The sequence below is a fragment of the Danio rerio genome, chromosome 23 (genome assembly GCF_052040795.2).
Source record: "Danio rerio strain M-AB ecotype USA chromosome 23, GRCz13ab, whole genome shotgun sequence".
NCBI lineage: Eukaryota > Metazoa > Chordata > Actinopteri > Cypriniformes > Danionidae > Danio > Danio rerio.
The window spans coordinates 45,101,604-45,126,411 of record NC_141043.1 but is presented as its reverse complement, the minus strand read 5'-3'; the positions used below and the strand labels follow the sequence as shown (position 1 = coordinate 45,126,411).

At 31.8% G+C, this 24,808-nt stretch overlaps 1 protein-coding gene across 11 annotated transcripts; it reads left to right on the top strand.

Moving 5' to 3' along the window:
* Positions 1–1,427: 1,427 nt before the first annotated feature.
* On the top strand, positions 1,428–24,607 carry stk35 (serine/threonine kinase 35). Of its 11 annotated transcripts, none has more exons than XR_015522930.1 (3): positions 1,428–2,074; positions 9,678–10,577; positions 16,025–16,061. XR_015522930.1 is itself a non-coding variant. In NM_001077616.2 (3 exon segments), coding segments are annotated over 2 exon segments (1,221 nt in total). In that variant the 5' UTR covers positions 1,428–1,575; the 3' UTR covers positions 10,400–10,439; positions 24,097–24,607.
* The last annotated feature ends 201 nt before the right edge of the window (positions 24,608–24,808 follow it).

Genomic DNA, 24,808 nt, shown 5'->3' with positions numbered 1-24,808 from the left:
ATAAATTGTTTTTATTTGTTTACATATAAACTAAATCCAATTAATTTACAATATTTAATTGAAACATTTAATTTCGGTTAGCTTTTAACAATAAAACAAACAAAGGGTTACGTTAAATTTTAATTGACAATCTTGAAAAATCTCCATCATTGTTCCTGTCTTGTCAGAGGGATGGCGGGCCAAATCAAAGGTTACCATGGGCCAACCTTTGCCCATGGACAGGCCCTACTATTTATGTATATATATATATATATATATATATATATATATATATATATATATATATATATATATATATATATATATATATATATATATATATATATATATATATAATATTATTATTTAATTATATATTTTACATATTTAACTATACAAATATTTAAATTTAGTGTCTCCAAGTTTTTTGTCTTGTAATTCTGGAATTAAATACAAATATTTTTTGTTACTTTATTATGACTTCTAAATTACTTTTTTATGATTTCTACATTGTAAAGAAATTATTGCTGGTCTAAAAATTTTTTTGTAGTTTTTTGTTCATTTAAACTTTTTATTGCATTGCATGTTAGAAATATTAGATTATTTGGGTAGAAGTACATGGTACATTCTCTGTAAGCCCTAGAGAAGGTTGTGCGTGAAAATCCTAGTTGATCAGCAGTTTTTGAAATACTCAGACCAGCCCATCTGGCGAGAGAGGTCAGGATGCAGACCTGGTGCAGTGCAGTCTGAGCTGCATCCAATGCTTTTTAATGCACTCACCTAACCCTATCCATCACAGTGATGTCACTCATTCCATTGAGTGCATTGTGTCTGACATTGAGTGATGCAATCTCAGCTTGCATCATAAAGCCTGCATCCAGATGCTATTGCGTCTGGCACCAACAACCATGCCATGTCATTAGTTACTTTAATCACCTTTTTTCCTAATTGCTCGGATTAAACTGCAGCAGATCGTCTTGACAATGTCTACATGCCTAAATGCATCTATCTATCTATCTATCTATCTATCTATCTATCTATCTATCTATCTATCTATCTATCTATCTATCTATCTATCTATCTATCTATCTATCTATCTATCTATCTATCTATCTATCTATCTATCTATCTATCTGTCTGTCTGTCTGTCTGTCTGTCTGTCTGTCTGTCTTTCTATCTATCCATCCATATCTCCATATCAATCAATCTATCTATCTATCTATCTATCTATCTATCTATCTATCTATCTATCTATCTATCTATCTATCTATCTATCTATCTATCTATCTATCTATCTATCTATCTATCTATCTATCTATCTATCTATCTATCTATCTATGACGTATGGGGGTGACCCACCCTACCTGTAGTTTCGAAGAAATGGAACAGTCCGCCAGTTCGCCACGCCCCCTCTGCTCTCTCCTGTTGATGTTTTTATTGTTTATGTCAGTCAGACGATTGATGGAGGAAGTGACAAAAAACACCAAAACAAACTAATCGATTTGACTTTCCGCAACTCTCATTCAGAGACGTTATGAAAAACAGGATTATTGCCCCGAAACATATGCTGTCAACGCAAGGGGTAATAATAAACTCATGGAGCTGCGGAGAGTAACGAGCCTCCGGCGGGGCTGCAAAAGAGCCAAGCCGCCCAGCGCGATCATGTGGCGGGATAGTAAAGTTCTGCGCCCGCTGCCCGTGGAGACCAATAATGATGAGGAACCCATGGAGGAAGACGACTTTTTCTCCTTGGGGTTCCTCAAGAAGGACAATTTCGAGGCTGGGATAGTCTTCACAGCGCCTCGGTATAGTTTAATTCGGGAAGTGGGTCGCGGGAGCTACGGCGTGGTTTACGAGGCCGTCGCCCGGAGGTCTGGAGCTCGTGTGGCGATTAAAAAACTCCGTTGCGACGCGCCTGAAAAAGTGGAGCTGGCGCTGGCTGAGTTCTGGGCCCTGGCGAGCCTGGAGAAAAGGCACGAAAATGTGGTGCAACTGGAGGAGTGTGTCCTGCAGAGAAACGGGATGGCACAGAAGATGAGCCACGGGAACAAACGAAACAAGCAGTATTTGAGATTAGTGGAAACGTCGTTGAAAGGTGCGTTTTTAGTCAGTATATTGAAGCAAAGTTTGTTTTAGGACATTATCCTTAATCATAAAAGTTCAGAAAAGTATAGTTTGTTAATTCTAAATAGGGAAATCATTTTAGCAGCACTGTCAAAGTACTGTCAATTAAATAGTGCTAATGTTGTTTTGTAGTCAGCTTACATGTGTTTTCAGACTGAATATATTAAAAGTAGCGTGGTAAACAATATTGGGACTGTTAAAATAAACGAATGTGCCTGATAAAATCAACTTTCACTCAATAAATTGATTTTATATTCGCACATTCGTTGATTGACAACCTGCTCCCTATGTTGTTTACCAGGCTACTTTGAATATTAGATCTAAAATTGCATGTAAATATCACTTCAAAAATAACATTAGCACTATTGAATTGACTGTGAACAATGTTACTTTGATGGTCATTGTCTGGTAATGTGATTCAATATTTAGAGTTTGTAATATTTGAACCTTTAATGCATAATCTGATTCATTTCATACAGATTATGTCACCAGCAGGAGTAGGTCAGGCTTGTATTGTTTTGTAATACAAATGTATAGAGTTGCACACTTTTAATGCAATGCATTCTGCTTTAATATTATAAAGCATTTTAAAGCAGCATGCATACAGTTGCACATGTTAATGCAATGCATGCACTTTAAAATGATTTATGATTTCATTGTGCATTTCAGTGCATTAACGGGCAAGTAAGGAAGCCAGGCTTTGCATGAGGGAACATCATGTTCTTGTACCCATCATGCTTTAACCCTTTCAGTGCCATATAGGCCAGTTTAGGTAACACCTCTGATGAACTACTTTCATTATTAAATGCAATACTACTTATTTATTTATACATTTACCAAAGGCTCAGCAGTTAATATTTTTTGTTATTATTTTCATAGTTTTTTTTATTGTCAATATTAGTTAAATTCATTGTGTGTTTTCATTAAGCACAAGTACTTTTGTGAATATTTAAATGTTAATATTTTTTTAAAATCTTTGCAATCACAAAAAGTCACACATTTCATAATTAAAATTGTGCATTGCATGAAAATTATTTAATTTGCAAAATTAATTGATTTTTGAAACTTTTTAAATTTCTGATTATTAAAAAATATAAAAAAACATGAAATCATAATTTTTAAGTTATTAAAAATTGTAATTTGCATGTTACGTTAATTGTTTTTGCATGGTCACGAATACCTCGAATATATAGTTTTGGCCTGAAACATTTCTGACATGCCACGATCCATCTAATGGGATTATATAAATGTAAAAATTGTAACGTCATGTTGGTGTATTGTGGCGTGGTTTGGTGTGTTCAGGTGAACAGTGAGTTGTGTGTTTGTGGTGTCGTGTGAGCGCTATATTTGTGTTGGTGCTCAGCAGTTGGAGGATCTATTTTGTGCTGACTGCTGTTACGTAAGTGTCACCATTTTATGGCCTCGTCTACAATGGAAAAACTAAGCCTGACTTTACAGGCTTGTTTAGAAATGATTTTGGTCACCAATTTTGAGCTAAATAATGTTTGTCTATGAATTAATGCCGTGTTTGAATCAACTAGGACAATATTTGGTGTTTGTGCCCTGTTAGCATAATAAAGTTTCTGAAATAAACTAATTTATAGATCATACTTTCGTTCATAACAGAGATTCAGCCAGCAAAACCCCCTAAATTCAAAAGATTTATGCTGTATATTTTTATCAGAAAGTTTTAAGTATTTTTGACTTGGTTTTTTAGTGTTTTTATTTATATATTGTTTTTGTCAGTGCAAGTATAAAGGTTAATTTCTAAATTATAGCATTTGCAAACAAACTATTTATAGATTATTATTAAATGTGATTTTTCATTACTTAATTTTCAATCATGGATTTTGTTTTGTAACCTGTAATTTTAAAATAATAATAATAATAATAAAAAATAATATTTAAAATAGCCGATAGCTGTAACCCATGACTTTTCCATTAGTCGATTTATGTTCTTATTTTACTTTATATGGCTGCAAATTTGCCAGAGTAATTGGCGGTTCATTCAACTATGGCGACCCCTAATAAATTAGGCTCTAAGCCAAAAGACAGTGAGTGAGTGAGTGAGTGAGTGAGTGAGTGAGTGAGTGAGTGAGTGAGTGAGTGAGTGAGTGAGTGAGTGGCTGCAAATACCATTTATCGCATGCTATGCATATTTAATCTAATTCAAGTTTCCTTGTATAGTGCTTTTCACAACAATTATTGTATCTGCTCTGTTGCATTTCTGTTAGAAAATATCCAAAGAAAATGGAAAAACCCTATTTGAATAATCGATTACAGTGGAAGATCAATCAATTATGAAAAATAATCCATAGCTGCAGCCCAAAACTTTTTCATTTGTCAAATTTTGTTTGTATTTTACTGTTAATGGCTGCAAATTTGCGGCTGGAAGGGTATCCACCACATAAAACATACACCAGAGTAATTGGCGGTTCATTTCGCTGTGGCGACCCCTGATAAATTAGGCTCTAAGCCAAAGGATAATGAGTGAGTGAGTAAATTAGTGGCTGCAAATATCATTTATCGCATCCTATGCATATTCAATCTAATTCAAGTTCACTTGTATAGTGCTTTTCACAATAATTATTGTATCTGCTCTGTTGCATTTCAGTCACAAAATCTTCAAAGAAAATGGAAAAAGCCTATCTGATTAATCGATTACAGTAAAGGATTAATCAATTACTAAAAATTGTCCATAGCTGCAGCCCAAAACTTTTCCATTAGTCAATTTTTGTTTGTATTATACTGTAAATGGCTGCAAATGTGCATCTTGAGGGGCATCTGCCACATAAAACATATGCCAGAGTAATTGACAGTTCATTCCGCTGTGGCATCCCCTGATAAATCAGGCTGTAAACCAAAGGATAATGAGTGAGTGAGTAAATTAGTGGCTGCAAATATTATTTATCGCATCCTATGCATGTTCAATCTAATTCAAGTTCACTTGTATAGTGCTTTTCACAACAATTATTGTATCTACTCTGTTGCATTTCAGTCACAAAATCTTCAAAGAAAATGGAAAAAGCCTATCTGATTAATCGATTACAGTGATAGATTAATCAATTAATAAAAATAATCCATAGCTGCAGCCCAAGACTTTTCCATCAGTCAATTTTTGTTTGTATTATACTGTAAATGGCTGCAAATGTGCATCTTGAGGGGCATCCGCCACATAAAACTTATGCCAGAGTAATTGACAGTTCATTCCGCTGTGGCATCCCCTGATAAATCAGGCTGTAAACCAAAGGATAATGAGTGAGTGAGTAAATTAGTGGCTGCAAATATCATTTATCGCATCCTATGCATATTCAATCTAATTCAAGTTCACTTGTATAGTGCTTTTCACAACAATTATTGTATCTACTCTGTTGCATTTCAGTCACAAAATCTTCAAAGAAAATGGAAAAAGCCTATCTGATTAATCGATTACAGTGATAGATTAATCAATTAATAAAAATAATCCATAGCTGCAGCCCAAGACTTTTCCATTAGTCAATTTTTGTTTGTATTATACTGTAAATGGCTGCAAATGTGCATCTTGAGGGGCATCCGCCACATAAAACATATGCCAGAGTAATTGACAGTTCATTACGCTGTGGCATCCTCTGATACATCAGGCTGTAAGCCAAAGGATAGTGAGTGAGTGAGTGAGTGAGTGAGTGAGTGAGTGAGTGAGTGGCTGTAAATACAATTTATCGCATCTCATGCATATTTAGTTCAATTCAGGTTTACTTGTATAGCGCTTTTCACAATAATTATTGTTTCAAAGCAGCAAAGGGCACATTATTGCAATACAATCATATTTAGAAAAGTGAATATTATTAGTTACCATGACTTTAGTAATTGCTAATAACTTTAACTACTAACTAATAGCTCTTAACAGTTAAAGTTATTACATATAAATATAGTTAACCTGCATTTATATACTATTTAGGCGAAGTCTATGCTTACTTGTTGAGTGAAGTGTAGATGAAATGAGATGTTGGTGTACATTTGTTTTTGTTAGGATCATCTGAGACACTCATCTTCAAGTGTTTTCAATAGTTTTTGTTATTTTAAAGTCACTTCCACAGGTCACAGTCCACTTATTCTCCATGCATTTCCCAGCCTTTGCATCCTGAATTGAAGTTGTGTTAGCTTGTCGCAGAACGCAGACAGATTACCAGCGCTTAGTCTCTGTTTGGAAAGGCTCCAAACGTGCCGCTCAACCGAAATCTGTGTTCAGCTAAAGTCGGGTGTTTTGCTGGCCTGTCTGAGCTCACTAAACAAACACTTTAGCTCTTGCCAGCTAAACGTTCTTTGTTGAAGGATTGGGTTTGAACAGTAAAGCCGCTGTAGTTTCAACAGGGCCGGCTTTAATCAAACACAGACACCTCTGTTCGCTAATGAGTCCAAAACGACGGCTTATCAGTTACAGACCAGAAACATTCAATAAAGTTTTATCTGACTCAGCAGAAATGGCTCAATCAAGCGCATGAGTAGATTATGAAGTGCATGGGATTGATTTGCAGGCATAATGAATGGGATTTTGTTTTACAATAAGCACAGATGATGATGGTTCTGAATGAGCCCACTTGGAGCAGATTGTTGTGTTTTTCATGCTTTGAAAGCCAAAAAGGGATGAGAAATTATTAGACGCTCAACAAGAAATCAATATTCACCCTATTTAAAGGCCACCTAGGTTACCCCTTTTTTCAGATTTAATATAAGTCTTTTGCGTCTCTAGAATGTGTATATAAAGTTTCAGATCAAAATACCCATCAGATTTTTCATTATACCTTTTACAAGATGCTGTTTTATACTGATTTCCAGCAGGGGGGTGGTTTTGTCGTACTGCACCTTTAAGACGATTCTTTCCCGCCCACTTTCTCGCCCACTACATGTCTCCTCCCTCAGCTGCGTCAGACAACAGACAGACTTAAAGGAAGAAGGTCTCACGTAGCGTTTGTGAGATACTACAGAAAGAACTAACCTTTACTAATCAGTATTGTGAAGTTGCATTGATGAGTCACACACAGTATCGTTACAAAGTTAACGCGCGCACACACACACACACACACACAAACACACACACACCACAGATGACACACACACACACAGGCAGGCAGACAGAGCGCGCTTAGCTTAGTTAAGGCTAACCTCAAGTACTGTGTGGATATCTGTTATGCTAATGTACAAAATAAACCTGATTTAACTTCCACAAACCGGGATTGAAGCGTCTTCTTTTATAATTGTTCTGACACGCGGCTGTGCTGATGAAGTAAAGTTGAAGTAAAACGCTGTAATTAATTACACACATACTCTGTTTTAAAACACTTTAAACATGTGAAACTTACTCTTAATCACATTTGATGATGATTGCTGATCCTAGCGAACAGAACAGAGCTTTTATTCCTGGTTGCTTTGCGTATGTCTGTCTGGTCTTGTTGACATATACACGTGACTACCGGAACATGTTAATGCGCGCAGCTGTCAATCAATTCGGTGGGCGGGGGAATCGCACACCTACGTAATGGTGCGATCGATTTGAAAACAGCTCCAATTGGCCGACCCTTTTTTGTAGTTAAATTGAAAAAAAAGGACTGGGTGTGTTCATATCATCCCAGTATGACGGTCTATACACTATACCAACACACAGATCTGTCCAAACAGCTTGAAAAGTAGATTTTTTACCATAGGTGCCCTTTAAAGAGATAGATCACCCAGAAATGAAAAAAATATCATTATTACTCTTGGGTGATCAATAGTGGTGTAACAGATCACAAATGTCACATTTCGGATGACATTCTGTTTTTTAGTCACGGATCGGACCATTTTTCGGATCAGCTAAAAAGGGGAGGAGACAAATGTAATTTGCTTTCCATTTATTACAAAAACAGCACTGCAAGACACTTTTGGCTTTAACAAACAGAACTGAGAACCTGTAATTTGATCAAAAATAAAATGAAAATATGGTTAGCTAAATAAAAATAATGTCAAATGTTCAGCACTGAAAAATTCACTATTACTACTACTGTTGCTGATAATGCCAAATGTAGAAATTTAACATTATCAGGGCTCGAAATTAACCTTTTGTCTTGGTAGCACTGGTTTACTACACGTTTTCTATTATTTTTTTATATTATTAAAAATACACGTTTTATATTATTATATTAAACTATAAACTGTTAACTCAGTACTTCTATGTTAGTTAACTCAAAAGACTAAAGATTGAATCTCTTTCTTGATTTTTGCCTTTTCAGATTTGAATGCAGCAATTCGAAGGTTTAATAAACCAAATCACTATCATATATATTTTATGTCGCGTGGTTCCCGATCTTGTAATGATTAATCTTGCAGCTTACACTACAGGCTAAACAAGTAGTGACAGAAAACACCTTTAGTAAACTTTGTTAATAAGAAACCCACTGCATCCCGAATAACCAACCTCAACTGCTTCCGTCATCATTATATTTTGGATTAAAGCCTAAATGGTTTCATACATGTGATGTGAATGATGCGAGAGGCGATCGTTACAATTTTAGGATTAATCTATTAATAAAAAATGTATTAATTTGCGGGTCACCGACCCATACACATCACAGATCAACCGTGATCTGTTACACCCCTTGTAGTCAAAAGTTTGAGTTCGGTATCAATCGATACTGAAATTTAAAAAACGTTAACATCTGAGCTCCAATCACAGTTGTTTCTGTTGAGCATGTCAACATAATGACCAATCAGTTGTGTTTAAGTGTGCGCTAAAATATAAGCAGGAAATGGATGTTTTTAAACCTTCAGTTCCGATTGGTACCAAACTCTGAACTTTTGACAACCCTAATCTTAACTCAAACTACTTATGTAAAATGAGCTGAATCAACACAATTCTTAAGGGTTTTAAAACAACTTAATTGTTTTATGTTTCACTTAAATTTGTAAAAACAATTACATTAACTTAATTGATTTATGTTGCGACAACATGAAGGAATTCTGTGGAACCCAGAGTTTTTTTTACAGTGTAGGCCTTCACGATATGGTTCTGTGGGTGTTTCTGTTTATTTTGTACTTTCTATTGGATTGAGGTCAGGTGATTGGCTTGGCCATTCTACAGCTTGATTAGACTGCAGCTTGATTCTTTTTTCTGAAAGCATTTGAGAGTTTCCTTGGCATTGTCTTGCTGGAATGTCCACCCTGGTTTCATCTTCATCCTCCTGCTAATGTAGATGTTGGAGTGAAGCAGCTGATATTAATTTACACAGACGAAGGGCAGTTGGTTGCTGAAGAACTACTGAGAGATTTCAGCTGCTGTCTGGGCTTTCACTGCCTTCCTACACCTCCCTTTCCTTCATTTGTTCAATGCTGCGCCATTTCATTTTATTGCACATCATTTGTAAACTAATTCGTTTTGGTTTCTTTGCACATGGATATCTTTAGGTGTTACTAACATCCGGTGAAAAGTCAATGGCACCTTTACAAATATGTTTTCTTAGAACGGTGACATGTTCAATACTTATTTCCCCTTACTGTATTTGTAGATGCAATTAGGGTGTGCATAAAAATCCCATGCTAACTGCAATCTGCTTTCGTTCCAGGTGAGCGTATCCTGGGTTACCCAGAGGAACCTTGTTATCTTTGGTTTGTTATGGAGTTCTGCGATGGCGGTGACCTTAACCAGTACATCCTCTCACGACGGCCCGATCCACGGACCAACCGAAGCTTCATGAAACAATTAACCAGTGCTGTGGCCTTCCTCCATAAAAACAACATCGTCCACCGGGACCTCAAACCAGACAACATTCTCATCTCGCAGAAATCCGGCAATCCTGTCATCAAGGTTGCAGACTTTGGTCTCAGCAAGGTGTGCGCGGGACTCAGCTGCATGCAAAACGAAGGCGACGATCAGGTTAATAATAAGAACATAGTGAACATTAATAAGTTCTGGTTATCATCAGCATGCGGATCTGACTTTTACATGGCACCCGAGGTGTGGGAAGGCCATTACACGGCCAAAGCGGACATTTTTGCGCTAGGCATCATCATTTGGGCTATGATTGAACGGATCACGTTTATTGATGCCGAGTCTAAGCGAGAGCTTCTCGGGACGTATGTTCGCCAGGGAACTGAGATCGTCCCGGTGGGTGAAGCCTTGCTGGAGAATCCCAAAATGGTTTTACACATCCCGCAGAAAACACGGAGCATCATGTCGGAGGGCGTCAAGAGGCTTCTGCAGGACATGCTTGCGGTTAATCCACAGGACCGGCCAGATGCATTTCAGCTGGAGGTCAGAATGGACCAGGTCACATGTGCGGCGTAAGAGGACCCGATTGGCCAAAACAAGCATGCAACTTTTTCAGGTGGGTTGAAGTTGTTTTGATATGTTGTTGAAATGCCTGCCACTTTTTATTATTTTACGTTTTGATTTTGTAAATGTTCAGTGACTTGGTTGCTTTATGCATTTTTGTCAGGCGGTACGTTTTATAATATAAAAGAAAGTTGATTTGAGAAAGTTGAAAGGAGAAGAATAGTTGAGTATTAAAGCTTAGAGATCAATTAAATTTCAGAAATTAAGGTTTTAAAACAAAATCAGTTGTTAACTGTATGTGCCTGCTATTTGTTTTTACATTCATGCAAAGAATTATGAAATACTTATGCTTATCGGCTAATATATCGGTTATCGGCCACCAAACCTAAAGAGTTATCGGTTATCGTATCGGTCACAAATTCCACATCAGTGCATCCCTACTATTAACAATCTTCACAGTACTTCAACGACAGCTATGTGTATGTGTTAAAGTGCAGTTCATATCACTGGTCATATCGACATCGGCCAGTAAATGCTATTTTTAATATTAGCTTTATTGATCCAATACCAAAGTAAGCCGATATCTTTAAACCAATTAATTAATTACTTCACATGCTTGCTGCTCATCACTTTTAAAAATTATTTTACAGGTATTTTGATTTTGTAAATGTTCAGTGACTTGGTTGCTTTATGCATTTTTTGTCAGGCGGTATGTTTTATAATATAAAAGAAAGTTTGGAGAAGGATAGTTAATTATTTAAACTTAAAGATCAGTTATAATTCAGAAATTAAGGATTTAAAACAAAATCAGTTGTTAATTGTATGCATTTGAGATTAGTTTTTACATTAATGCAAAACATTATGAAATATTTATGTTTATCGGCTAATATATCGGTTATCGGCCTCCAAATCTAAAGTTATCGGTTATTGTATCGGTCGAAAATCCCATATCAGTGCATTCCAACTAGTAACAATCTTTACAGTACTTCAATGGCATTTATGTGAATTTGTTTATGTTTATAAAATGCAGTTCATATCACTGGTCATATCAATATTGGCCAGTAAATGCGATTTATAATATTTGTATTATCTGTCCAATACCATAGTTAGCCGATATCTTTAAACCAATGAATTATGTATAATTTACTTCACATGCTTGCTGCCTGCCACTTTTTAAATATTTTACAGGTATTTTGAATTTGGTTAATATTCATTGACTTAGTTGCTTTATGCATTTGTTTTATCAAGCTGAAGGTTTTAAAATATAAATGAAAGTTAGAGACGAATAGTTGATTAATAAAGCTCGGATATCAGTTCACATTTTTTAGATGTTAAGGTTTTAAAACAAAATCATTTGTTAATTGTATGTGTAAACTATTTGTTTTTACATTCAAATAAAGAATTATGAAATATTTATGCTTATCGGCTAATATTTTATTTAATAATATTTCTTTATTATATCGGCTAATATTTTATAAGTTTTGCATGCTTGCTGCCTGCCACTTTTTTATTTTACTAGTATTTTGATTTTGGTTGATTCCCAGTGACTTGGTTGCTTTACGCATTTACGAATTTTTTTCGTCAGGCGGTAACTTTTATAATATTAAGGAAAGTTGGAGATGAAAAAATTGATTAATAAAGCTTAGACATCAGTTCACATTTTTCAGAAGTTAAGGTTTTGTTTTTAAATACATGCAAAAAATAATTAAATATTTCTGTTTATTGGCTAAAATATCGGTTATGGGCCTCCAAATGTAGAGTTATCGGTTATCATATTGGTCTAAAATTCCAAATCAGTGCATCCCTACTATTAACAATCTTAACAGTCTTTCAATGCCAGTTATGTAATTGTGTTTATGTATTAAAATACACTTAATATCACTCCAGTACAGAATGATCTTGATTTTGGTTCCTAGAGTTCATCGTCTATTCATGTATTTCTTGCCTTTCCTGCTGCTTTGTAATTCTCTAATCAAAGCCACGTTTTAGGCCTGAGGGGCATCATGTACCCTGCCGTTCCCTGTTTACTTGTGTAATGCCACACCCTGAGCTTCTGTGAACATCCCGTTAATAAGATCTGACACCTTTTTATCCACTGAATGTGAGCTGCCAAAGGCGATCATGTCAAAGCTTCATATGCGACACATTCACAGCCAGGTGCTCTTTGTTTTTTGGATAGGAAACAAATAATGTACGTCAGTAATATAACGAAATGCCTTGCCGCAAAGTTTATTGCATTCTTTTGTGGATTATGCTTTGGACGAGGTTCAACTAAGAACGCTAACGAAAATTCTATGCATTTTAGAAGCTACTGAATTTTATTATATAATAAAGCGATGTTTGTATAGTTTAATTATAGTTTTGCAGTGTTTTATGATGTAAAAATATATTCGTTTAAATACTAAAAATAATTATTAAAATCATTATATATATATATATATATATATATATATATATATATATATATATATATATATATATATATATATATATACACAGTTGAAGTCAAAATTATTAGCCCCCCCTGTTTATTTTTTTCCCCAATTTCTGTTTAATGGAGAGAAGATTTTTTCAACACATTTCTAAACATAATAGTTTTAATAACTCATTTCTAATAACTGATTTATTTTATCTTTGCCATAATGACAGTAAATAATATTTGACTAGATATTTTTCAAGACACTTCTAAACAGCTTAAAGTGACATTTAAAGGCTAAACTAGGTTAATTAGGGTAACTAGGCAGGTTAGGGTTATTAGGCAAGTTTTTGTTCGACAATGGTTTGTTCTATAGACTATCGGGAAGGGAAAAAATAGCTTAAAGGGGCTAATAATTTTGACCTTAAAATGGTGTTTAAGAAAATTAAAAACTGCTTTTATTCTAGCCGAAATAAAAAAAAAGACTTTCTCCAAAAGAAAAAATATTATCAGACATACTGTGAAAATTTCCTTGCTCTGTTAAACATCATTTGGAAAATTCAAAGGGGGGCTAATAATTCTGACTTCAACTGTATGAATATATTTTGTGTCAGAAATATTTCATATTTATGCTTAAAAGTGTGTTGTTTATGAACATTTTCTGATTATTAATAATATGCACTTATTGTTTTATTTAATAAATTATAAATGTTCTATAACACCTTTAAACATCTCAAAGCACTATGTAGAAGGTACAAAAATAAAATAAACAATAATAGTTTATAAATAAAAATGCTAAAAAACATCAATATATAGTGTAATAAATAACAAAATCTAAACAAATAATAATAAAAGGTAAAATCACCTTTATCTTACATAAAATTATATTAACTTAAAAGTGATTTCGCTTAAAAAATTATATATAAATATATATATTAGCTATCGTCTTCAATAAAAAAAATACAGTGCATTAATAGAAATCTATAGTCCATATATCAATACAATATATATCATCAATATTTATTTAACATTAATGCTTTAGTTATTTAGATTAATTTGATCAACGATTTCTTTACATTACTGTGACAAGTAAATTGCATGTTATTGACTTTATTGCTGATAAATTTATATAACACCTTTAAACATCTCAAAGCATTATGCAGAAAATACAAAAATCAAATCAAATAAACAACAATAATATAAATGTAAGTAAAAATTATAAAAATATTATTATATAGTATAATAAATATATAATAGAAATAATATAAACAATAAAATTAAATATAAAAAAAAAGATCTATACAAACAACAATAAAAGATCGAATTAACATCCACATAATAACAATAATTATACAATTAAATAATAATTATATATATATATATATATATATATATATATATATATATATATATATATATATATATATATATATATATATATATAATACAGTGCATTAATACAAATCTATAGTCCATATATCAATATCATCAATTAATGTACTTTTTATATAGATTATTCAGATCAATGTATTATTATTTACATTATTTTGGCTAGTAAATTTTATTTACTTCATTATTGACTATAATTAATTTATACTGACTTTTAACACTGCTATTATCTTGAAATCCTGTGAGTCTGCCATCTAAATAGTGTTAAAGTATAAATCTCGTCACACTCCCAAACCAGGTGTTGTTGTTTTTTTTTGTAACCAGAAGTTACGCAACCAGCGGCTTCCCTGCAGAGTTTATTGCATTCTTTTATAGATTCAGCATTGGAGCAGATTCAGCCGAAAAGCCCAAAGGAAATTAAATGCATTTTCGAAGCCTCTTTATAGTACAGTTTTAATCAAAAAATTGCTGCGCTGGAGTCCTGAGGGCAGACCGGTTATTCAGAAACAATGATTTGCACGCATGTCTACTGGAATGCAATGAAGATGGCTGATTTTGGTGTGAGATGGCAGACTCTGTGTTTGACCATGTGTACAGGACTCGTGCGTCACAGCTTTATGGCCCGCTTTTTTCACTGAGCATATAGAGCAGTTATGCAACACACTGGGGCTCTCAGCCTCTTCCTCCCCCCCACGGTCTGAATGGATTCATCCATCCGTCAAAACAACAGTCTGAGTTTGTCTCACAGGGTTTATGCAGGGGTTATGCATTAGGGATGCGCGACATATATCGAAAATACGTAGAGTGGAGAAAAGAGAGGAACATAACAATAGCAAATAAGAGTCAAAATATTTGTTTTTTTGTGTGTTATTTATAGTATTTTAAAGCATCTCAACAATTTCTTTCAGTCTGAATTGGATTTAATTGAATCAGAAATTTTTTTTTTCTTTTCTATTTTAAATAATTTTGAAATTATGTTTAACAGAGCAAGGACATTTTCACAGTACGTCTGATAATATTTTTTCTTCTGGAGTTTTATTTCGGTTAGAATAAAAGCAGTTTTAATTTTTTTAAACATTATTTTAAGGTCAATATTATTAGTCCCTTTAAGCTACATTTTTTTCGATCTACAGAACAAACCATCATTATATAATGACTTGCCTAATTACTCTAACCTGCCTAGTTAACCTAATTAACCTAGTTAAGCCTTTAAATGTCACTTTAAGCTGTATAGAAGTGTCTTGAAAAATATCTAGTCAAATATTATTTACTGTCATCATGGCACAGATTAAATAAATCAGTTATTAGAAATAAGTTATTAAAACTATTATGATTAGAAATGTGTTGAAACAAAATCTGCTCTCTGTTAAACAGAAATTGTTAAAAATAAATAAATAAACAGGGGGCTAATAACTCTGACCTCAACTGTGTATTTTAAATAGATAATAAAATAAATTTCTCTCGGGAAATTTTGTGTTGCATGAAATATTGTTGTAATAACAACGTTATTGCGTATTGAATATTTTGCTAATGTGGTGCTGTGCTATTATTCATTCTGATTATTGGCACCGGGAGCTCTTCCCTTTTTCTCACCTTTAGACTGGTTATACACACACACACATACACACACACACACACATGATGAATCATTTTCATCGTTTTACGTCAATGAGATCGTTTCATTGGAAATGAGATTCACTTTTGAATTGACAAGAGACATAATGAACCTTTCTGTCATTATACTCTAATAATAAAAAAGAAAGAAACATAGCTAAAACACAGAGAGAAAGACACAGAAAGTGAAACTACTACTACTAATGAGAGAATGACAGAAAGAAAGAAAGAAAGAAAGAAAGAAAGAAAGAAAGATGAATAAAAGACAGATGGAGAGAATGCAAAAACATAAAGAACAAATGATTAAAAGAATGAAATAAGGACGGAACAAAAGATATATGCATAGAAAGAAAAACTGAAAAAAGAAGGAAAGAAAGTCTGAAAGAAATATGGAAAGAAAGATGGACAGAGAGAAAGAAAGAAAGCTTTAACAGAAGAAAGTTGGAAAACAAGACAAAAGATGGAAGAAAAGAAAGAAAAAAGTAAGACTGAAAGAATACCAGAATGTAGTAAATAAAGACAGAAAAGAGACAGAGATGGATATGAGATGGAAAGTAAAAAACAATGAATGATTGAAAGAATGAAATATAGTAGGACTAAAACAAAGATAGATAGAAAGAATTACAGAAGTAAGCAAAGATGTAACAAAAGATAAAGAAAGAATGAATTAAAGCCAGAACGGACAAAAGATTGAAAGAAAGAAAAAGTAAGACAAAAAGAAGCAAATAAAGATGAAAGAAAGATAAATATGAGAGAAAGTAAAAAAAAAAGGAACGGTTAATAGAAGAAAATAAAGACCAACTGAAAGAAACGAAAACAGAATAAGAAAGAATGACAGAAGGAAGGGAAGATGGAACAAAAGAAAAAGAAAGAATGAAATAAAGCCTGAACGGACAAAGGATGGAAAGAAAGAAAAAGTAAGACAGAAAGAAAGAAACAAACAAACAAACAAACAAAGAAAGAAAGAAAGAAACAAACAAACAAATAATGAAAGAAAGAAAGATGCATATGAGATGAAAAGTAAAAAAAATAAATGAATGAATGAAATGAAGAAAAGAATGAATGGAAAACAAAAAGTAAAAAAGAAAGAAAGAATAAATGATGGAAAGAAAAAAATGACATAAGGAAATATGCAATAAATGAAATAAAAAGATTTAAACTGGTAAAGCCGGAACAGAGGAAAGGGGAAAAAATAAGACGGCAAGAAAGAATGAAAAAAAGAAGTAAATAAAGAATAAGAAAGAAAGAAAGAAAGAAGTAAATAAAGAATAAGAAAGAAAGAAAGAAAGAAAGAAAGAAAGAAAGAAAGAATGAAAAAAAGAAGTAAATAAAGAATAAGAAAGAAAGAAAGAAGTAAATAAAGAATAAGAAAGAAAGAAAGAAAGAAAGAAAGAAAGAAGTAAATAAAGAATAAGAAAGAAAGAAAGAAAGAATAAGAAAGAAAGAAAGAAGTAAATAAAGAATAAGAAAGAAAGAAAGAATAAGAAAGAAAGAAAGAAAGAAAGAAAGAAAGAAAGAAAGAAGTAAATAAAGAATAAGAAAGAAAGAAAGAAAGAAAGAAGTAAATAAAGAATAAGAAAGAAAGAAAGAAAGAAAGAAAGAAAGAAAGAAAAAGAAAGAAGTTGAAAAAATATGGAAGGTAAAAAACATACAAAGATGGAATGAAAGAAAACGTAATGAAAAGCAGATAGACAAATAGAAAAAAAAGTGCTTATAAGTGTTTTCGAATGACGTACTGTAACTATGTATAATGACTAAAGTAAGCCTGTAGATTTTAGTTTACTTCATAGATGTATTCGACTATAATCTGATAAAATGTATGAAACTAAAGGGCATTTCAGTTAAAAGACCTGAATGAAAGATTTAAGAGTTTAAGCACACGCACACTCTTGCCCTCCTGGAGCTGTAGGTCTGGCATCTGTGTCTCTGCCTCACATTTAGAACATTGTGTTCTGATCCTGCAGACCGTGTGTGTGTGGCTGTTACTACAGTCAGATACCGCATATTTACTATGCCTCACTGATTTACTCAATTACTTCATTTGGAATATAGCTTAAGCTTCTTTCAATTTTTTTGATAATTGATTAATTTTCAGTTACATCTATTTGTGTACTTTTTTACTGTTTTCTTCATTTTACTTCCTTTATTTTTTAATTTTATTTGTGCTTATTACTATTGAAATAGTTTTATGGATTTATCTTTAATCATTATTCTGTTATTATATTATTAATAAGTATTATTATTCATTCATTTTCCTTTGGCTTAGTCCCTTATCCACTGCAGAATGAACCACCAACTATTCCGGCATATTTACTTTACTTTATTTAATATTTTATTATTTTGTTTTACACAGCGGATGCCCTTCCAGTCGCAACCCAGTACAAGGAATATAAGTATTATTAATTTAAATATCATACTATTTAATAATAAAAAAAAATAGCTGATTTAAATCAATTAAAAGAAATACATTCAATAAACAAAGATATATATTAAACGTTATTATTATACAGTATAATTATGTTTATTTTATGATAAAAATGTTAGCTATATTATGTCTATTTTCTTTATTATTTTTATAATTATGATGATTATTATTATTAATATTATTATTATATTGTTATTATTATTGTTGTTGTTAAAACAAGCATATTAAGTTTTCCATATTTTTCTAATTGGTTTATTTTCAATTCTATTTGATCCTTTTTATTTATTTTCTGTTAATTTATTTTATAATTTTTGTTATTATTATGATGAATTTGATTTCTAAATTATAGGAAATTTGCTTTAATTCATAGAAACATATAAAACGAGTCATCTATACTTCAGTATGTGCAGAGAAAATCCTAAAACTGGAGATCAATTAAATAATTTAATTATTGTGGCAATTAAATCCTTATCTGAACAAAAGTGGCTTCAGCAGTCACAAAACTCTAATACTGCAATTAAAGCCTGTATTACTGAACTCGATTAACTTTACATTCACTCCTGAAGATCTGCTGCTTGGAGTCAGTATGCAAATTGTATATGTTGCTTTTATAATTATTATAATTACCCAAAATGCTGCTATTTTGACCACAGAATTCAGATTGAACCATTTCGGTGCTCACATCTTTCACGGAGGAACCGGCTGAGCTGTGATTATAGTCATTATATAAGCGGGTCAGTGAGTTCAGCAGCTGTAAAATACACACTGTGTTTTTACAAGCACATCTGATTCAGCAGAAAGCAAGTGTGTGTTATGCGCAATATAGTGTGTGTGTGTCCCACTTTATATTAATTACTATGTACTTGCATCAAAGAATAAATACAATTTAAGGAATGTGCTCATATTGCAAAACACTTGAGGTGGGATATCGGTGGGATTAGATATGGGTTTGGTGGTATGGACAGGTGGGTTAAGGTGTAAGGGATGGTCAGCAGTGTTATTAAAGAAATTAATTACAGATGTAATTACATGCTCATATTTAATCAATCATAAGTACACTTTAAATTGTATTTACAAAGTAAGTACGTTGTAGCAAATTATTTATTTCAGTGTAAGGACATATTAGCTAAAGTTTAAGGCTATCGTTCAGTCATTTTCGTCAAATATATTATGGATATATTAAGCATGCATCCGCCTATGCAGGCATGCAACCCATGGAGGGAACAGAACAGAACCTAAAAGCGGTCATAAACTATTTAGATTAATTAAGAGTTCATTTAAATGCCAGTGACATGAGGCTGATTGCTGCTTACTAGGCTATTACTACGAACTGATTGCAGAAATGACCTAGGAGGAGTTTGGGATGGTAGAGGGAGTGATCAGAACCGGATTTGTACGCATTATGAACAGCTGATGCAAGTTTAACTGACGTGTCCGACTAAACTAAGGCCACGCTCCATTTATATTACAATAATTTCTGGGATTTTGTTCATTTAAAATATAAATGACTATACTTTATACATTCCCGCTCTAAAAAAATGACTCTTACTTGGTTTAATTGAGTTAAATTTGACTGAGTATCTTTGACTAATCTTACATCAGTTAACTTGTCAGTATCATGTTAAATTTACCTAATTTAAATTTACTATCATGTTAAATATTTAAGCGAACACTACTAAATAAAGTAAAAGTCATTTGTTTATACGTATTTACTTTTAAATAAGGATTCAAGTAAATGAATCAAATAAAGTTACATATTTTTTTAGCAAAACAAAGTTTGCTCTTATAAATTTAATAAAACTTATTAGTTAAAAGTTAGTATAGATTTTTTGTCTCGTTTTACGCTTGACCAACTAAATGAATGCCAAAGTTTATTCAACTGATTGTATTTTATTTACATTACAACATCGATGCTGTAAACGGAATCGTAAAAAAATGAAATAGTCACATTAACCACTCACCAGAAGTTTATCAGTATGGGAAGAAACACTAGCTACGCATATACCCTATATGGTTTTTTTGTGTTCTTTGCTTACCAAGTCAATACTTTTTGATTAAAATTGACTTAATATTACTAGGTTTTTAGCAATGATTGGAAAACATTAAATATTACAAGTAAATGAGTACTGTTATTTAACTCTTTCCACTCAGTCTGATTAATGTATGAAGTAAAATAAAATAAATAAATGCTTATAAAAGACAAAAAATTATACATAAGACAACTTTTTTTTAGCCCTTTAATAAAATAGTTTCATTTCAGTTTTCAAGTCAAACAGATTTTTGCCAATTGAAAAAGAGCATTTGTTTTGTTTCACATTCCGTAATGTCTTTGTGTGTGTGTGTGTGTGTGTGTGTGTGTGTTGTGGAGATTCAGACTCCTGAAGGAAAGGTGTGGGTGGTTTTGGGGTGTTTTCCAGCATTGTAATGTCGGACTGTTATGCAATCAGGAATAACATTCGTCTGATAATCAGGCTGTGTTTCTATTTATTCAGCTCTCTTTTCTACGTATTTGATTGTTGATCTTTAAATGTTGTGCCAAGTTTTTTTATACAGCTCTGAAATAAACATTATAAGCTATATAAAGGACTTCAGATTTGACACTGTAGGTAAGTCTTTTGAGTTAAATGTTCAATTGTGATTTATTTTATACATTTTTGATAGTATATCCTTAAAATGTTGTTTACGGAATTTAATTGCGGGAATTAGGAAAAAGGTCCAGGGCTGGGCGATTAATCAAAAAGTAATCAACATGATGACATTCACAACCTATAATCGATTTAATTTTTCCAGGTCTATTTTTATTATTACTTTCCCTACCATGTGTGGAGTCACCTGCGCCCGCTCTGTTAAAGCTGATTTATACCTCTTCAAAAATGTACGCAACGCCACGTAGCGCAAGCTCTGTGATTGGTCGGTTTGATATTGGTTACGTTCATGTGCGGCGTGGTGCAAGTTATTAATTTCAACTATTTTAAAATCAAGTAATGCACCCTTCAATCAGAAATCTCTCACTTGTAATATGTGTGCATATTTACTGTACAAAACTTTCAGTAAACTATGAGGGCAGAAAAAAATAAAATAAATAAATAAATAAATAAAATAATCATTCATTAATAGTATACGAGTTAAAATGTTCAATCAATCCAGATTTAGATTTTAGGCCAGATCGCCTAGCCATATAAAGATCTATATTTCATTTATTGTTATCATTCAACAATTAAAGGTCAAATATTCTATGTTTGAAGACCTTAAATATAGAAGAAAATAATAGTAATAATAATAATTATAGGTATAATAAAATTAAAATAATTTCTGCTGCTTGATTTGCCGTCTTAGAAATAGTTGGTTCAGTAGAAATAAAATACAAATGAAAATATATTATGCAGGCATATTTTACACAGAATAATAAAAGAGGCAACAACACAAAAATGACTTAAAATTGAAAATAAAAACTAATTTAAACTATAAATACAATCATAATAAATACTTCATTTTTATGAAATTTACTAGACATTTCTGAGTTGTTAATGTATATTATTGAAGTATGTTTTTTAATAGAATGCTAATATGTACACGCTCTTTTTTTTCTTTTATTGATTTCTTTTTTTGTTTCTCAATGTATTTTTTGGTCTATTTTATGTAAGCTTTATTTTCACAAATATGTAAAGTGGTGTGAAGTTCTTCTTTTATATAAGCTATTTTATAAATATAACTTTTTATAATAATATTATTAATTCCATTACTACTACTACTTTTACTAATAGTAATAATAATAGGAGGTTTAATGAAACTAAGGCCATTAACCTAAAATACTTTGCCATTCTGTGAAATATTTAGATTTTTCGTTTAGTTTCATTCATTCATTATCTTTTTGGCTTAGTTAATCAAGGGGCCCACAGCAGAATAAACACAGTGGATGATCTTCCAGCTGCAACCCATCACTGCGAAAATCATTTAGTTCAGTAGAAATAATTAATAAATGAAAGTGTATTATACAGACATATTTTAAAAAGCATAATAAAAGTGGCAACAACACAAAAATGACTTTTAAGTTTAATTTCAAGTTTAAATAAAATATTAATAAATAATAAATACAATTGTTTTATTATTTATAATATTTACTAGCCATTTCTGGGTTGTTAATGTATATAATTGGAGTATGTTTTGATTTCATTTGTTTGTTTGTTTCGAACAGAAATATCATACATAAAAATTATTTAACAAATGATGTTTATAATTGTAATATGTTTTATAATAGAATACTAACATTTGTACACTTTTTTTAGCCTGTTGTTATCTTGATTTAGTTTTTTTCATGTTTTTCTGTGTATTTTTATAAGCTTTATTTTCATAAATAAAATTTCTACTACTTGATTAGCCATCTTAGAAATAATTAAATTTTTCATTTAGTTTAGTGGAAATAAAATATAAATAAATGAAAGTGTATTATACAGGCATGTTTTAAAAAGAATATAAAAGAGGCAACAACACAAAAATGACAATTACAAATAAAATGAATACTAATTTAAAGCTTAAATAAAATAATAATAATAATAATAATAAATATAATAGTTTGATTATTTATTAAATTTAATATACGTTTCTGGGTTGTTAATGTATATAATAGGCGTATTTAACATTTTTTTGTTTGTTTTTACAAAGGAATACTAATATTTATACACTTTAGCCTTTTATTATCTTGATTTAGCTTTTCCATGTTTTTTGTGTGTATTTTTAAAAGCTTTATTTTCATAAATATGTAAATTTCTTTGAATTTTCTACTTTTATTTAAACTATTTGATCAAATAAATAATTTTCTATAATAATATTATTACTACTACTACTACTGATAATAATACAACTAAAGCCATAAACCTAAGATAATTTCTGCTGTTCGATTTGCCATCTTAAAAATATTTAAATTTTTCATTTAGTTTAGTAGAAATTAAATATAAATTAAAGTGAATTATACACTTTCATATATTTTAAAGAACAATAAAAGAGGCAACAACACAAACATGACTTAATATCAAAAATGAAAACTAATTCAAGCAATAAATACAATAATAATGAATAATAGATACACTTGTTTGATTATTTATGAATTTGACTAGCCATTTCTGAGTTGTTAATATATATAATTGGAGTATGTTTTACAATAAAATAGTATTTTATACAATATTTTCCCCTGTATCTTATTATTTATTATTATTTTATTGTGTATATTTGTAAGCTTTATTGTCATAAATATGTAAAGCACTTTGAAATGATACTTTTATATAATTTATTTTATAAACTAAATGATTCATAATAATAATAATAATAATACTAATTATAAGAATAATTCTTATTAATATTGTATTTTAGGATACTTATTTCATTGTAATTATTTGTAAAAAGGTCTATAGTTGTTTATGTACACCCTTCATAACAATATTGTCAGGTCAGACATGATAAACATGATTGAACAGACGCGTTATTGGATTTCTCAGACCCAGTTGGCAGAGGATGAAGCGGGATCTGATCCAGGAACAGATTGGATGACACAAAGTGTTGCATCAGTAAATCGTTTATCCGCCAGATGTCCGACACATGGACGTACAAATACTAGCAGGACCATAAAGCATGCAGCCACAATATACAGTATATTAATGCAATGATCTCAACCTTCTGCAGCTATGACCAACCTAAATGTCCCTCCACTTTGCAAATTAAGTAGTCAACATTTGAAAGTTGCCGAATAGTTTTAGGACAAATTTGATGAAAGGTTTTGACTTCAAATGTTGACTACTGTATATTATTAACAGTAGTCTTGCGTGTGTGTCTGTATGGTTGAGTAACTCTTTTCTTTGACTCTTTCCACAGGTTTTCACAGTAAGACAGAAGTGAAAAAGGGAAAAAGCCAATCCTGGAACTGTGAATTGACTTTTGCGAACACTTGCAAGAAGCAGAAGTGAAATTAAAGAGATTTCCTGTCTATTTTAAAGACCCATCAGATGGAAATGCTATGCAGGTATCATCATCAACACCCCCAAAACTCATCACAACATCTAATTCCAGATCTCACCAGCAATCCAGTCATATTCCTGCTGTTGTTTTAGACCAGATGTTGCACTTTGTCTGTACCTCTGTCAAAACTACCTACCATTTACCACACAGTATACATGTGAATAGCTAGATGTCGATAATAGGGTCGAGCGAATGTCTGCGAATGCTCTTAAATATTCACCAGACGACAGAGAAGGAAGTTATTCTGAAGCTCACGAGCACGAAGACACACTGTGAACGATATAATGTGAATTTATGGGTGCAAAGTTACACAGTTTCTCCTTTAGGTCATGTTAAATACAGCATTTCTTCCCAAAAAAAAAAAAAACAGAAAAAAAATCACCTTTGTGCCTTGTTTTAAAAAGAGAGAGAGAGAGAAAAATGCTTGGATGGGTTTAGTTTTTATTTTAATATATATTATAAATTATTTTCACACATGCAATATATATATATGCAATTGGAATTCAAAGTTATTTAGATTTCTTTTGTCAGATAATATTGTTTTTATTGTAAAGACACCGATCAGGTA